Genomic DNA, 17,970 nt, shown 5'->3' on the forward strand with positions numbered 1-17,970 from the left:
TGAGGCGTCCGATGAGGCCATTTGTCTGAGGATGGTATGGGGACGTAAACACCTGCTGGGCACCTAGTTGAGCTGCAACAACGTTGAGGACATCCATGTGGAACTAGCGACCTTGATCAAATAATAGTTGGGCGGGGTTAGTGACATAAAACGAGTTAGCAATTGGCGGATAGAGATCAATCGCTCCTGTGGACTGAGGGCCACCTGGACTTGGCTGAGGTGGGGGACATGAGGGCTACTATCGTGTAGGAGGGGGATCAGGGGAGCTTGTGGGTAGTGAAATCAATTATAGCGCGATGCTTGAGGAACCAATCACAACCTAAGGCGAGGGGGAGGAGTTAGTGAGGAAAGACATAAAAGTGGTGTGAGAAAGTGAGATTGCCTAAGGTGACGGTGCAACGGGCGTGTGTGTGAGAGTGGTATAGATGTTGGTGATCGCCAAAAAGGACTTGGATGGAGGGCCTAACTGGTGAACGAAGGCGGTGCTAATGGAAGAGATACAACTACCAGTGACTAACAAGATAGTGTGGGTCGAGTGATTGATGGTGGCGAGAGAGATGTATACATATAAAGCGGAAGAGACAGATCCTTGGACGTGGGGGACTGGTACCCCACTTCTCCACCAATATGTGAAATGCACATAAGCTATCAAAACCAACCTACTTAGTTTTTTACTTCTTGCTCAATTTATAATTGATACAAAGGTACCCATTTGGGTTTGCTTAGTTACATGCATTCTAAAAAGGGTGTGCTAAAAGGGTGGGTTGGCTTACATACATGCATGCTAAAAGGGGTGGCAGAAAAGAACACATGCACACCACACCACAATATGTATGCATTTGTGGTTACATACTTTTACTTAGTCGTAAATAGAAACGAAGCATATCCGTAGGATCCGTCAATCCATCATCTACCGATTGTACATACATACATATTTACATACCACTACCGTCGTTCTATTTCTCTCTGTCTCTCTCTGTCTCTCTCTCTCACACACACACACACACACACACACACAGGCCATGGATCTTTCTTCCCTCTCTGTTCCTTCTTCTTCTTCTTCTATCGCTTCTTTCCTTCCCGACATTTCTCGTCAGTTCAATCGTGATTCTCATTGGCACTAACCTTGCACAGCGTCTTCTCTGTCTCTGTCTCTCTAGGCAGAGACTATATAAGAAGAAATGGGTAGAAGTAAGTTCTCTGTTTTCTCCCACATTTTTTCTCCTCTTACGAAGATGTGCTTCTGGTAAAGGTTTAGATGAAAAATTTCTGTGAACAAACAATCAGGTAGGAACCAGAGAAGACAGATGACAAGGATGGATGATTCAGATTACGACACCATGAGCACAAGCTCTACTGCTACCTCATCAGACTTCACTTTCATCATTCAAGATATGGAAGACGAAAGACAGGAGAACACTTCTTCTTCCTTCGATGCTTTCATAGAGTCTCTCTACGAGAAAAGGTCAGTCAAGATAAAACTTATGTTCTTATCATATGAATCTCTCTGTTCTCTAAAGAGTTTTCAGTCTGCTTCTTTGACAGGGCGAAAACTCGTGAAGAAGGGTTAAAGGGACTCATAAATGCTTTGAGGAGTAATGTATTGATCGATTATGTCGAATCAAAGTAAACATTTCTTTGCTTTTGTTTCATTCTGATGATGATGAAGAAAAAAATTGGGTTATGTGCACATATACACGTATTGTATGTTAATTTTTGGGCTTTTGAAATGTGAGGATTTTTTATCCAGCTATGAAACACTTCTCCATTTGTGTATCGGTTCTGTCAAGAAAGGAGCAGGCTCTGAAATTGCCCTAGCATCTCAACTTATTGGTAACAAAACAAAACAAAAACTATATTATGTTTATATTACATTTTACACTGTTAAAATTGATTCAGTTTACAATCATCATAAGGTCTTTTTTTGGGTTAGAATCCACAATGATTTTATTAGCTTACTTTACCTCACAATTCTCATTTGAGTTTTTTGTTTTAAATCAATGGATGATCTTCTAATATGGTTATGAAGCATGGTCTACCTTAATGGAAATCTTACGTGCAATAATCATACCGAAAAGTCTTTTAGGTTGCAAATATCTAATGGCAATCACTAAATTTAAGTAAAAATATATATGAAACATTAATAAGATTCATGAGATTGAGGAAAAAAAATGGAAGAGGAGGAAAATTGGGAACTCTAAATAAGAATGAGTCTTTGGGGAAAAAGAATGAGAAAAAGATAGCTGCAATAGCAAAACTTGGGGAAAAGGAGGAGATTGACGAAAGTTTTGTTTGGGTGAAAAAGTAGAGTTACTTTTACGTATCTTTTCACATTAGATAGTTAGAAATCTGTGTCAAATTGTAGTGTGTGTCTTAATGGGCACATACATGTTATGAGCTTTGTATTGGCTATTTATATGAATAGCAAAAAAGGTTAGGTTTAATGCTAAGTTGTATGTAATACATATGCTTGTAATGTTAAGTTTTTTGACATTATTATTGAATATAGAGAATAATTTTGTATGTGCCTACACTCTCCCTCACTCTCTCACTAGGTTCATGGTTTCTTTTTTCGAGTATAAATTATACATGCATAAAGGCATTTTGATTCCATCTGCCGCTGCAATAGATTCGCCATCGATCTCTAAAGTTGGTATCAGAGCATCTAGGTTTTAGTGTTGAGCAAAGTCCGGCCATCAATCTTTGCTGTATCTCAATACAAGACCTTTGAACTCTTGAATTTAGAAACTATCTGCTCGCCATGAAGTTGTCTCCACAACATTCACTGTTTTCCACTACCTCTTGAAGCCAATGAACATTCGACTCTTGAGATTCACTTTGAGCTTTGGTCTCGAGCATTGAGCTTGACCATTGATATTGCGCATTGAGCTTGGATGTTGGTCTTGAGAATTGAGCTCGATCTTGAGCATTGGACTTGGACTTTGATCTCGAGGATTAAACTTGAACACTTGGCTCAAAAATTTGAGATTGTTCTGCTCTCTGAACAATTTTTAGGCACTCGACACATGCCTGGGATGGCATTGACATCAGAGTCTATGACTATGTGTTTAAGGAAGTTTGACGAATCAAACTTGAATTTTTGGAAGGAGCAAATGCAAGAGTATCTCATTGTTAAAGGACATCTAGATCTGATTGAGAATGAATCGGCATCATTCGAATGAGGATGCAAAATGGTTGAAACTTGGTCAACTAGCTAGAGAGACCATTCAAATGGATCTCTTTGAATCAGTGTATATTTCACAATACACTCGTGAATGATAGCTTACAATTTGTGGCAGATGCTATCGGGTGCCTATGAGAAGAAAGCCATGTCGACAAAGATATAGCTCATTTGGCAGCTTTACAACCTTTAGGTCAAATAATTGGACTCAGTTCTTGCTCGGTGAAGGCGTATGAGGGCATTGCCTCACAGTTGTAGGCTTTGGGGATGAAGATTGCTCTTCTTTTGATGAGAACTTTGCTGACATTGTGGGAAACATTTGTGACAATGGTTCGCGATTCAAGCATGACCGACTTGACTTATGGCATGACCACCATTGGCATCTTATCTGAAGATGCCCAACGTAAGACATTTGCACAAAACTAAATTTGTGATGCATACAACGTGCAAACTTTTATTGAGTGGAAGACACAATAGAACTCAGAGTTCCTACTGAGGCTTGACCAGTTAGAGGAGCTGAATCAAGTTATAGGATGCTCGAACTTGCACTTATTGCAAGAAGCCAGGATACATCAAGTCTGAATGTCGAGTCTTGAAGGCTAAAAACGACAAAGCTCAAAGATCTAGGGAATTTGACAATTGAGGCGATTGGATGGAGGAGGTGAACCATATGACTTTAGCCATTGTTGGCAAAATTAGTTTGTCAGCTAAATTTGTTGAAGTGACCAAGGATGATTCCATAGCTGATTTGAACATTCTTACTCTAGAGACTGTCGTTGAAGCAAAAGTTTTGCTTACCATAGAAGAAGCCACCAATTGGCTTCTTGACTTTGGCTCTTCCTACCATGTTACTCCATTCGATCATAGTTTCAATTGTACACTACTTAGAACTTAATCTTCACGGTGGTTCTATCTCTAGTTCCATAGGATGTCCAACATGTCCTTGATTTCAGCCAATCTTTGATCTCTATTGAACAACTTCACAAAGCCGGTCTTCAAACAGACTTCGTCATGAGGGTGGTTGATCCACAAAGGAGCCTCCTATTTGCTTGAGAACCCAAGGTAGACACACCTTGTATCATTTGTATGTCACTCGATGGGAGTGAACTATTTTTAGCTGATCTTCTGGTGTCCTCGTTATGGCATGGGAGATTCGCACACTTGAGCAAGACCGGCATCACACAACTATCCAAGGCTAGTTACATTCCCCAACTCTTCTATTTTGGCCATCAGTTTTGTGAGCATTGCCAATACGACAAATGTGCAGCCTCACCTCACATGATTAGCACACCAAGAGAATCAGAACCCCTCAATTTGGTCCACTTCGATGTTTGTGGACCTATGCTGCATCTGTCTCTTGGTGGTGCCTTATACTTCATCATGTTCATCAACAATGCTACTAGAAAAGTGTGGGTATATTCAATGAGGACCAAAGAAAATGTCTTTGTTGTCTTTTAAGACTAGCACGTGATGGTTGAGAATCAAATAGGTCAAAAACTGAAATGCATGCGATCCGATGACATGCAAGTACAAGTCTATGGAATTTACCTTGCGCAATCAAAGAGGTATCCAATGTGAATTCATGGTACCCTATAGCTAGGAGCAAAATGACATTGCTGAACGGATGAACCGAACAATTCAGGAGACAATTATTTCCATTTTGAAGCACTCTGATCTAGTCGATGTCTTTTGGGCGGAGGCACTACTCATTAAGTGCACATGAACATGTTGCCGAGTAGAAATCTCCACTTGAAGATCCTGCAATAGCTTTGGACACGACAAATGTTCTAACTACGACAAGCTGAGGATCTTTGAATGTGAGGCATTTGCCCTTGTGCCCAAGGATAAAATAGGAAAGTTGGAGTCTAGATCCCAAAAGTGCATCTTTTTGGGCTACGTTTCCGATTGCAACTATGGCTATCAATTGCAGAACCTCAAGGCCAGACAAATTGTTCAAAGTTGAGATGTTGTGTTCAATGAGTTGACAATGCACAAACCAGCCAAATGCTTGATCGAACTGAGACGAGTTATCTTTATTGATCCACAACTTCTCTTGATGGCCAACTTAACACACTCAATCAACTACTCGGAAAGTAGCTGATCGTGCACATCAGATCCTCCCTACAAGTCAATATCCTCGCCACTTCAGAAGAGATCATCAGCAATGATATGATGCACCACCGGATCTTACCACACCGATCTAACAGATTGTCTCATCCACTAGAATGTTATTCACCCGGCATTCTCTACATAGATGCTAGTGAATCATCAAAATATAAAGAAGTTATGAAAACCATTTATTATGCTAACTAGAAACTAGCTACGGAGTCCGAGATGAACTCCATTTGAGAAAACAACACTTGGGATTTGGTTCCACTGTCAAAGAATAGATGAGCACTTTTGTATAGATTGGTGTTTTCACTTGAGCTGACATTCAATTCGGCCAACCCCAAGTATAAGGCTACGTGAGTTGCGAAGGGTTTTCGACATGAATACAATGACAATTTTGACGAGATTTGGCACCAGTGGTAAAATTGACAACCCTTTGATTCTTACTTGGTCTAGTAGTTGCTGATGAGCTTCTTCATCTTCAACGAGATGTTAAAACAACTTTCCTCAATGATGAACTGGATGAAAAAGAAAATATTGAGCATTTATAAGGTTTCTTGTCGCAACTAGTTTTTTGACTCATGAAGAATCTCTCTGGCCTGAAATAGGCCCCACTAGTGGTATAAAAAATTCAATGATTTCATGCAATTGGCCAGATTTTCTCAGAGCGATGAGGACCATCGCCTATATTTGAAAGCCATATTTGACAGATCATTTGTCTATATCTCATCCTCTATGTGGATGATATGTTGGTCGCTCGTCAAAACATTGGTAAAGGACTTAGGTCTTGTGCAACTTATCCCTAGGATGAAAATCACACGACATAAAAACACTCGAGAGTTGTATCTGTTTTAGGCTCATTTTGAGAGATTGAACACACATTTGGCCAAATCTGTAACGGCACCACTGCTAGCCAATCTTTGGCTTTCTTGGAAATATTGCCGTGCATGTTATTTGGAGGGGGATCATATGAAGTTGGTACCATTCTCACCGGACCACTGGCACTTTTATGTATGCGATTGTTCACAAGCCAACTAGACTTAGCACATGCAGTGAGCATACTAAGTAGGTTTATGCACAACCATGATGGAGCACACTGGAATGAAGTGAAGCATGTCTTCCGATATTTGATTAGCATGCAAGACATGCATTAGATTTGGTTTACATATCCTCAATTAAACCTTGAAAGAAAAGACAATGTTTTAAGACGTAATCTATTTTCTGGTCTTATTGGCCCTTTTGATTGCTTGAAAGACGTTTATATATCTTTATTTCTACCATGAGTTACTCACCATAAAGTATGATTGATGCATATATGCTCATAAGCATAACAATTGGTGTGAGTGATGTAACCCTTTTGTTTTATGATTGGTTAAAAACCCCTTAAAATATGGCATTGTAACCCTATTTGACAGCATTTTATCAATAAAAATTTGTGGTCGGGTTTTTTGCTTTTAAAAATCGATGAATTCCAATGTTGTACCAAGTTTAATGGGAGTGGAAACCCCTGTATACACTCTATATGCGTTTTTTTAACTGAACTTTTTAAATCCAGGATTTTATGATTGGTTTAAAATCCCTTGAAATATACGCTGATAGAAATTTGATGATTGGTTTAAAACCCCTTGAAATATGGCATTGTAACCCTATTTGACAGCATTTTATCAATGAAAATTTGTGGTTGGGTTTTTTGCTTTTAAAAATCTATGAATTCTGATGTTGTACCAAGTTTAATGGGAAAGGAAACCCCTGAATACACTCTATACTCATTTTTTTAACTGGACTTTCTAAATCCAGGATTGATTTCTATAACAAGTGGAGCTGGGGATATAGCTGAGAGAGTTTTGCTTGAAGCTTCTCCTCATTTGCTAAAGGCTGCAAAATTGGGATCCGAATCTAAAGCAAGAACGGCTGTATGTCTTCAAATGTTTTCTATTTTGTTATTGATATATTACAGCAATAGATTTGCCATTATAGGTGCGCATGCATTGTAAATTATATATACATACTAATAACTTAAAGTTTCCAGGCATTAGAGGCACTAGCCTTGACATGTTTCATTGGGGGGACTAACGACGAAACTGTAGAGGATGTGATGGTTATGCTTTTGCATACGAGTAAGCATAAAGGAAATAATCATGCCGAGCAAGTAAATCCTTGTCATGGAAAGCTTTTAGTCACACATATTTCTTGCTTTTTTTGTTTTGTTTGATTTTTTATTTATTGAACACAGACTTTGGGAATTAATAAGCCTTCTTCTGAAGTTAGAGCTGCAGCTTTGTCAGCATGGGCCTTCCTTTTAACCATCATTCCAAGTTCTCGTATTTTGTCTTGTCACATGCCGGAGTAAGGAGTTTGAGCGAGCCTTTTACCTTTTTGTAAAATGTCGTAAGTTTTCATTGAATATAATGATCCAAAAGGCCACTCTAGGTTTTTGCCATACAATTTCCTATAAACAAAGAAAGCCTTTTTCTCATGGATGTGGTCAAATATTTGATGTTTTCCATGCTTTCGTCTTTCAGGTATTCAGATATTATGCTCAGTTGATGTTATTGACTGTCAATTGGAACTCATGCCCCTAATGTGTCTTCAATTAATGTCTTCATTTTCAGATTATCATGGATTAATTCATTAGTTTAAGAGTAATAATTCATCATGAAAGAGTAAAAGGTTATGATAGTAATATCATCTTGGATCTATGGCTATGGAAAATAGTCATCCCTAGTTTTAATCAGCAATTAATCATCTCTCATCAATCCAATTAAAACTCCAGAAGAAGCTCGGAAAAGTGAGCAAGCCATTGTTTTCTGAGCTAAGCGGATAATGCTTGGAAGAGGGCAAATTCTTGCAAAATAGGTTGTTTAAGATGCTTCCTGGGTAGGTTTTACATTCATGGCTTGTTAAATTTCTGTTTGAAGCAATTTAATTAGCAAAAGAAGGGTTATTAGGGTGTGAGTTTTAATTAAGATTAAGGCGAATCTGAAATATGTAGTATGGCATTTTATGGCAAAAAACTAGAGTGGCATTTTTGGTAATTTGCCAAATATTTTTATCCCATTTCAGAGTTTGTCTAATGACAACGCACTTCAATGATCAAGGTCCTTACCAACACTATCAACATTGCTCGAGAGTGAAGATCAAAATGTACGTATACCAGCTGGGGAAGCAATTGGTGTTCTATTTGAGACAAAGGGTGTTTCAGGATCTTGGTGTACCACAAGTCAGAAAGAGGATGATTTGATTGAGCAGATTAGGGATCTGGCAATGGAGGCTGGTGGGAAAGGACAAGCTAACAAGAAAACTCAACGGAGTTCATTTAAGGGAATCCTTTCAATTCTTGAGGTAATATTTGTTCTTCCCATAAGGTGATTGTTGGCCATTCTTCAAGGGACATGAAAAACCAATAATGCAAATATGTGTAGGTATAGGATAGAAAAGCAAAGCCATATAATATGAATAGTAGGCAATAGTCAAGGGACACTTTTGGAATTGTAACAATTTGCTTACTTTTTAAATATCATGTTAGAGCTAGATCCTAATGTAAGCATGAGATAGGGAAATATATTAGATAGAAAAGAAAAGAGAGAGAGAAAGAAGGGTGCCGATCCACCTGACTACCCTCGAGCAAAGTGATTGAGACGAACTTGAGCTTGGATCAGCATTTCATACCACTGTTGTGGCGTTGAGTCGTACCTGGTATTGGTGTGCTCGTTTACAAGAGTTTAATCACCACGAGGATAGAGTCTCGACGTAGTCGAATGATGTGTCAAATGAGGGTAGCTAGGCCTCATATTTATACCCAGGCCTAAGGCCCCCAGGCAAGTTCACACTTGGCCTTAATGGGTTGTCTCAATCCCAAGGATTAAAAGTACTCATTCCCTTCTTTACACTCTCGTTTAACCCTCACACTTTATCCACGTGTATAGAATACTACGATACAATCTTATTACTAGATATTATATGGTCATGCTTGTAACATACTCCCCCTCTTTAAAACATTGCACTCTTGCAATGAAAAGTTAGGGGAGTTAGTTTTAAGAGTATTTTCTCGTTCCCATGTAGCATCTTGTATAGACTTATCCATCCATTTAATTTTAAATTCCTGGATTATTTTAGAATGCAAAATTTTCGTTTTAATATTGAGAGTTCTTTCTGGTACATGTGGTTTAGAAGCTAATTCTTCAAAAGTATCCAGAGTTTTAGTTGTGATTGTATTGTCACTAGAACTAAGAAGTCCTATTAGACGACTTACATGAAAAATTGGATAGATTTCAATGCCATTAGGAAGAGCAAGCCGATAGGCTGATGAATCGATGCGTTTGAGGACTGTAAAAGGTCCATAAAATTGTGGGGCTAACTTAGCGCACTTATCCATAGACAATGTCTTAGAATTGTGAGGTACACGTAAAAATACCTTTTGTCCAGGATTGAATACACGAGGTTGCCTATTATGATCGGCATAAAAACGCGCTCTATCTTGCTATTTTTATATTATCTCGTGAAATATATAAAATATCTTGAATATCCTGAAGAAAGTTTTGCGTACTTCGCAACTCATCATGATGTATATTAATATCAATCGGGGCTTGTGGCTAAAAACCATACATCAACATAAAAGGACTATATCCTGTTGATGTATGTTTGGAGCTGTTATAAGCAAATTCCAAATTTGGGAGATAACGTTCCCATTTTGTTGGTTTTGCACCAATGTATGCACGAAGCATGTCTTCAATAATTTGATTTACTCGTTTTGTCTCTCCATCGGATTGAGGATGATCCGTGGAGCTCATGCTCAATGTAGTTTCTAACTTCTTAAAGACTTGCGTACAAAAGTTGCTAGTAAACTTTAGATCTCGATCACGCACAATATCCATCGGTAACCCATATCAACGAATTGGTAAGACAATTTAGAAGCTATTACCGTGGTTTTAGTAGTAATAAATTTGGCCATTTTAGTTAGTTTATCAATCACAACCATGATGACATCTTGACCTTTTCGAATGTGAGGAAGGCTAAAAATAGATATACTTTCCAACTTGGTGTTGAGAATTTTCAAGGGATGTAAAGTCCAGTGGATTTAAGTCACTCGACTTTGTTAACCTGACATTGATGATATTTAGTCACATAGCTATGTATGTCAAGACGCATCTTAGGCTAGTAGAATTGAGTGGAGATGAGAATGAGTGTTCGATGTATTCCAAGGCGCCCTGCTAAGGGTGCATCCTGGCATTAAAAAAGAATTCTCTTTTTGACCTCAGGCAAATCTGGAACACAAATCTTCCCAATATGGTAGAGCAGACCGTTAGCAATGTGGAAGGATTTCTTCGAGGTTGTGGTGATGTCTGTTCTAGACTCAAGTCTTGCCCAATATTTTCCAAAATAACTGTCATCAGGATACTTTCCTCGGAGGTGATCATAAAGATCTGATGTTATTTCAGTGAAGCTAAGCATGTTAACTTCATGATGCGACTCAGTGCATCAATGATAGTGTTCAAGGAACCTTTATGATATCGTATGGAAAATCAAAGTCTTGGATGAGATTTGCCATCATGCCTTACGACCTTTAAGGTCTTCTTGGTCACAAAAATATTTCAAGGACTCGTGGTCTGTAGTTATAACAAAACGATTTCCATAAAGATAATGATGCCATGCCATGACTTTAGTGCATGTATAATTGCAAATAATTCCTTTTCTTGAATAATATACCTACATTGAGCAGAATCAAGTTTCTTACTCTCAAATGCTATTGGTTTACTATCTTGATATAAGTATAATCACTTGCATCAGTTTCAATTGGAAAAGGTTTTAAAGGATTTGATAAAAGAAGTGAAGGAGCCTTGCACACCTGGTCCTTAAGTTCCTTAAAGGCGAGCTCTGGTGTAACATTCCATATAATAGGTTGTGTAGACTTACGCGTTTAACCTTTTAGGAGATTAGTAAACGACGTCTCAATTGAGAGTAATTGCGAAGAGATTTTTGCAAAAACTTGACAAAACCAAGGAATGATCGAACTTCTCAAATATTCTAAAGAATGGGCCAAAGTTTGACTTTCTCGATGCGAGAAGGTCCAATTTAAACTCCTCGTTCGATTATAAGATGTCCAAGATAAGTAATTGATTTCTTGAGGAAGTCGCATTTTGAGATCTTCGCATAGTATTGCTTGTCACACAATGTTTGTAAAACAAAGCAGATATGTTTAGCATGTTATTCTAATGTACGACTATAGACTAGAATATCATCCAAGAAAATAACGACAAATTCTCCAAGTTTTCGGAAGATGTCATTCATTTCTTATTGAAATGTGGTCGGAGCATTGGTCAAACCAAAAGGCATGACCAAAAACTTGTAATGGCCATAGCGCGTACGAAATGCAGTTTTGAAAACATCTTCCTCACTTATACGAATTTGATGGTAGCTCGTACGAAGATCAAGTTTCGTAAAATATTGAGCTCCTTGGAGACGGTCAATCAGATCGTCAGCCTGGGGCAATGGATATGAATTCTTGATCGTCACTTTATTCAAGCATCGGTAATTAATACACATACGCCATGTGCCCTGTTTCTTTTTTACCAAGAGAATAGGTGCACCCCCATGACGATTTACTATAATGTATATAACCCATTCGTAAATAGTCCTTGAGTTGCTTAGATACCTCATCCTCTTTAAGATCTATATGATGGTCAATATTACGTTTTGGAGGTAACCCATGTGGTAGTTCACTTGGAAAACATCACGAAAATCATTTAAGATTTTATCGAGGAGTTGTTTAAAATATGATAAATGACCCAAGATATTATCGATATTATAAACATGAATGTTCGGATCAAGTACACAATAAAATAAAGTAGAACAAGACAACTCGGATATTGATAGAGAGGAAACAATTGAAAGAGATTGTTTTTTAACACATTGAATAAAGTCAGTACAATTGTTCAATACAAAAGTAATTGAATGGTAAACCCAATCAATAGATAAATTATAGTTTTTATTAAAAAACCAGGATAACCCAATATTACATCAATGGTACAAAGATACATTACATGGAAATCTATTTCTTCTACATAAGTATCAATAGAAATTCCTAATGAATGAATCGCCCCGTTGATGTATTGTACTCTTCCATCAGCCAAGTGCACCTTATAGGTGTGATCACTTACAATGGGTTGGATTCCCTATACGTAAACCAAACGATCATTCGCAAAGTTATGTGAGCTTCCTGAATCAAATAAGAATTGTATTAGGGATCCGTTGATATACTTGTTTGCACGTAATAAATCATTGGGTCCCAATACATAGTGAGGGAAAGAACATTTACAACTACTTAAATGATGTGTATAGACCTCGAGGACATTAGGAATTTGACCTTTATGGTCTGCAACTTTGGTTTTGTTGTCGTGCTCTTTCCGTTGGAGCTTTTGACATTGCTCTTTCGTATGACCCTTCTTTTTGCAGAACACGCAAAAAGGATTTTGTCGCTTACAATTGCGATCCATGAATTCGTTGGATGTCTTGCGTTTTCTAGTGAATTAGGACTACTTAGTCCCGGGCGCTTTGGGTTTGTTATGGTCTTTCGAAGTGTTTTGATAACAAAGAACTATTTCAACGGCCTCTTCGAAGGCTTTTGGATCCTTATCGTGCATTGTCCAATGATAGTCCAAATTGGGGATGCCATTGACAAAACAAGCTATGAACCAATTGTCCCCTTCTAGACCCAATTTTTGAATTTGGGTTCTAATATGGTGAACATAATCTTCTAGTGAGGAAAACTTCCAGCTAGAGAGATTCATCAAAGCTTGTGTTGCCTCAGTTCGAGATGGACGTTGCAAAAATTGACCCTTGAAAATTGTGACAAAGTTTGTCCAGGTATCGGGCAATTTCCCTGTAGTGCGGAGCCCACGCCACCTGGTGGCGGCCTTACCCCCTAGTTCTCGACTGACATATGCAATCTTTGTATTGTTTGGCTTGGGATAGAGCTCAAAATGAGACTCCCATCGGCCTAGCCACGTGCAGATTACATCTTCGGTTCTTTCCTTTTTGTCTCCCTTAACTGGCTTATGACAAATGATGGTTCACCTTGATGCTCATGGAGGATTTCCTTGAATTCCTTCTGCTTGGGCAGATGCCATCGGGTCGTTATTATGAGCCATTGAATGATAATTTCTAACAAAGAAATAGGATAAGGTCAGACAAATAGTCATAACATAATGTTGTGATGTAAACATGTCATGGGCAAACATGAATCAATATCATGATCTCACATCGATACCTCTCTAGACATATGAGACGAGGTTCAAGATGAGGTTTCTATGGTAACACAATGGTGTTTTAAAAACCATGGGGGTGACAAATGAATGTCTTTTCTTGATCTCTATATCGATTTTTTCATGGGCTCTCCTTGAGGCTCAACCATGTATGCTCGCGTCATGAATAGTGTATACACAAAAAAATGTTAACAATAAACTATGTCTCTGTGCCCACCCATGTGGTTTCGGCTCTTTAAGTCCTATTATGAGGACCCCGAAGTGCACTAAGACCTATAGTCTTAACATGTTTTATAGTCATATATATCAATAATGTTGTATGGTCTTGGTCATATTTGAACTCGAGACCTCGAGAACAAATACATTAAACACTTGAGCTAACCAAATGGTTTGCTCCTTTTGAATGTTGAATGTTTATGCGTATGAGAGATATGTGAAGGCATTTGTTCATATATGTTTTTTAAAAGAAAACACATGTCTAGAAACCTTATTTCCCCCTCGTTAACTAGACAGCTATGTTGGTACGTTACCCAACATCAAGTCTGATAATTATGATGGCATGTGCCAATGTGCAACCTAATGGTCAAATGTGCACAAGACCCTCCACCATGTTCATTTCCCCGAAAAGGACAACCTTCGATATACCAATATCATGTAATAAATACTAATATACACATGCATATGTTTATCACATGTATATGATCAAGTATGTATACAAGTGATTACATATGCATATATTAAAGAATCGTTAACATTTCATAGCCTACGAATGATGTAATTGAGATACGTAATCAAGGCATATAGCCTCTACACACATGAAACATCCAAAATAAGGGTGAACGTAATACGCAATCGAGATATTTACCTCTTACGCATACGACACAGATCACATATCAAATACATAGAAATTGAGGTATTGACCTCTACGCATACATAACATATGTATGTGAATGTAATACGCAATCGAGGTATTGACCTCTACGCATACATAACATATTTATGTGAATGTAATACGCAATCGAGGTATTGACCTCATACGTATACGGCACAAATCACATATCAATTATATGTCAATTGAGGTATTGACCTCATACACATGTAAATGTTTTATACAACCAATTATTACCACTACAACATGTTTTCATGATTGAAATTAATACAAAATGACATGAACATGATTAGAATGGGAGAAGAAAGAATAGAATAATAATAATAATAATAATAATAATAATAATAAAGGAATACTAAAGTTCTTTTGTTGATGTCTTTTTGGATCAAGCTCGACTGCATCACCATCCAACAAAAACAAACCAATCAATCAAAAGAAACATTAGAAACCTAAGCTTTGATATCAACTGTTAGAGCTAGATCCTAATGTAAGCATGAGATAAGGAAATATATTAGATAGAAAAGATAGGAGAGAGAAAGAAGGGTGCCGATCCACCTGACCACCCCCGAGCGAAGGGATCGAGATAGACTTGAGCCTCAATTGACGTCCCATACCATCGCCGTGACGTCAAGTCGTACCTGGTATTTGGTGCTCTCGCTTACAAGAGTTTAATCACCACAAGGACAGAGTCTCGACGTAGTCGAATGATGTGTCAAATGAGGGTAGCTAGGCCTCATATTTATAGCCAGACCTAAGGCCCCTAAGCAAGTTCACACTTGGCCTTAATGGGTTGTCTCAATCCCAAGGATTAAAACTAATCCTTCCCTTCTTTACACTCTCGTTTAACCCTCACACTTTATCCACGTGTATAGAATACTACGGTACAATCTTACCACGGAATATTATATGGTTATGCCTGTAACATATCAAGTAATCACTTTTAGAGTTGAAGTCATCATTGCTTAGAATTAACTAGAAACTAAAGAATCTCATTATCTATGCATGTAAGATTTTCAAGTGAATTAGATTGTAATTTTTGTCTTCAAAAGGTCTATACAGAGGTTGATCCTCAAGCAAGTGACAATCGTAAGAAATATTGAGATCAACACCACAATGAGCCTAGCTGCATAGCATAGTAGTAATTTGACTATCCAATATGGTAATATCAGTTCAGATATCCTTTTCCACTTTGGTCATGTTTAGATTGAGACAATTCAACCTAGATTGGAAGAGGGGTAGTGCATTTATGCTTACGTCATGTGACACAGATAATTGTTGTGTTACAGCATACCAACAATGATTTAATTGGTTTTGATTCTGTGGCAGGGTGGTGCAGTATCAGCTACTTCTATTAAGCTTAAACAAGGAGATATACTTTCTCTTGATTCATGGATTCATATAGTTCAGGTCTGAATCTTGATGTCATCAATTATCTGCATGTTCATTTATATTAACCTACCATCACAGATTACCAGAATACCCACTTGGTAGTTTGTCACAAATTACTGTAATACCCTTGCATTTAGGGATATGACCTACTAAAAAATAGAGAGGTTGGGGTATTCTGGTTGTTTGTTAGGGTTTTCTTGGTGTTCTCTTCCCTTGATGATAGACAGTATGACCATTGATTTTTAATGGCATTAGTGGTGGGGTTTTTTGCAGTATAAGTTCTTTTCGCACATGCTAGGAGAAGGTCTTCAGAGGCATTTGCAGGTTATTATATTGACTCGATGTTTCTGTTTCGAAAAATTCTAAAACATTTCCATTCTTTCTTGGGGTTGATGATCAAACCTAATTGACATCCTCCATTCCTTTCAACCCAAGTTAAAATTTTGATATTTTTAAAACTTTCACCCAAAATGGGCCTTGTTTTACTGTGATACAAATATTTGTTTCCTCCCTTGTTTTCATTATTTTTCTTCCTTGCTCAACTATTTTTTAGTAATTTCTAAATTATAAGCAGGAGAATACATTGCTTCATGAGATTTTCAGCTTTGTTCCTCAACAAGAAAAGAAGTTGATGTCTACCAAAGAGAAGGTATTATATGTAGTAAAAAAAAACAAATTGCATCCTTTATCTCAGTGCATGATACTCCTCTTTCTGTGTATGTTTGTATTTTCAAATAATTATAATGTTTTTTTCCCTCTAAAGAGAATGTATATGTCGCCCAACTCCATTTTGAGCAAAGCACGAACACAAAACATGAACCGAAGGAGGTCTCAAGCTCATGTAAGTTTTTTGACGTTTCACAAAATGAACTAAATATGTCTAGAAAAGATTTATGTCATCTCTTTACCCAGATTTCTCTTTATTTTTTGAATAGGCTGGGCAACTGGGTCACTATGGAATGAAAGAAGATGACAGTTATTAATTGATTATTTCATTTATATTTTCACTTTTCCATTGATTCTATAACCACGCTGAAAGACTATTCTTCATTGTGGTAAATTTTTTTGGTCTGGTGTATTAGAAAACGAATAAAATGTCTTAAAGTGGCACAGATTTATATATAGCACACTGGTTAGCACTGTAACAAACCAGAGTTATTTTGAGGCTTTTGGTTAACTGTTGCTTCAACAAATTTTTTATCTTTTTGTACTAAAATGTATGTCATAGTTTTAGAATTATGTGGTATGTAATTTTTTGAAGTAACATCCAAGCAGTGCTAATTTTGTTTTTACATAAATCATAGAGATCTGGGTATAAATTGAATGGACTTAAAATATGCACACGAAACATGATGTTTCTAATTCGTTGATGCTCCATCAACTTTATGTTATATTAAAATGACACTTGATATGCTTCATTGTTTCATTTGAATGGAGAATATCAATTAGGTTGATAATCTCCCTAGCTGTATTCTTTTGCCTTTATGCATGGTGTAAATAAGGTTGAAGTTTCAATTTTTGTTCAAAGTACTTCATTCTTGGGTGAGAATGACTTGATTTGCTTATGTTATTGACATCCATCTACTTTGAGGGGTTAAGAAAACATCATCGATATGTTCTCATTGTGTTTTGATATGCCCATTGGTTTTTTCACTTTTGTCTAGAATAGAAAAAGTTTCTTGTCCATTAATTTTTCCTAATGTTGAGGCTCTTTAAGTTACATGTCGATCCCCAAAATTGCTTTTTGGATAGTATCATCAAGTGGCCAAGGGAACTTAATTGCTCTTCTTGCATATGACAATTGAAAGCTATCTTCTTGAAACAATACATCTAATATATGATGCTCACTTGTCATTGAGGAGCCTATTTTGGTGGAATTGCCTTTACGATCATTTAGTAACTTATTGGACTGGTGAATCCCTGTAAAATGAAGAGTTCCTTGGAGACTATTAGTTGAGTTCCAAGAAATTTTGAGGCAAGAGTGCTCAATTTGGTTTGTGGAATGCAGGCTCAGTTTTTGTGGTCTCTAATTCAAAATGTAATGGAGAAATTAGGAGTATGCCATGGTTGCCCAAGGCATATAATCAATTTAGATTAGTTGTGTTTTGGGATATTGGTTGGAAGACATGAGGTCTTTCTAT

General features: G+C 37.4%; 1 protein-coding gene across 2 annotated transcripts; it reads left to right on the plus strand.

The window, feature by feature from the left end:
* The first annotated feature begins 991 nt into the window (after positions 1-991).
* Positions 992-16,951, plus strand: LOC147860162 (uncharacterized). Of its 2 annotated transcripts, XM_087324889.1 has the most exons (14): positions 992-1,191; positions 1,288-1,465; positions 1,546-1,626; positions 1,751-1,833; positions 7,088-7,203; positions 7,320-7,439; positions 7,524-7,636; positions 8,389-8,434; positions 8,540-8,632; positions 15,767-15,847; positions 16,103-16,153; positions 16,404-16,478; positions 16,593-16,670; positions 16,765-16,951. In XM_087324889.1, exons 1-14 carry the CDS (start codon positions 1,182-1,184, stop codon positions 16,810-16,812), a joined length of 1,173 nt encoding a protein of 390 aa, XP_087181015.1. In that variant the 5' UTR covers positions 992-1,181; the 3' UTR covers positions 16,813-16,951. The 2 variants fall into 2 exon arrangements, with proteins under 2 accessions (XP_087181015.1, XP_087181014.1); XM_087324888.1 differs by having other exon boundaries at positions 993-1,191; positions 8,389-8,632.
* Positions 16,952-17,970: the final 1,019 nt, after the last annotated feature.

This window comes from Azolla caroliniana, unplaced genomic scaffold (assembly GCF_043228905.1).
Source record: "Azolla caroliniana isolate FFs.n. ecotype wild unplaced genomic scaffold, voAzoCaro1.0.p SCAF_9, whole genome shotgun sequence".
NCBI lineage: Eukaryota > Viridiplantae > Streptophyta > Polypodiopsida > Salviniales > Salviniaceae > Azolla > Azolla caroliniana.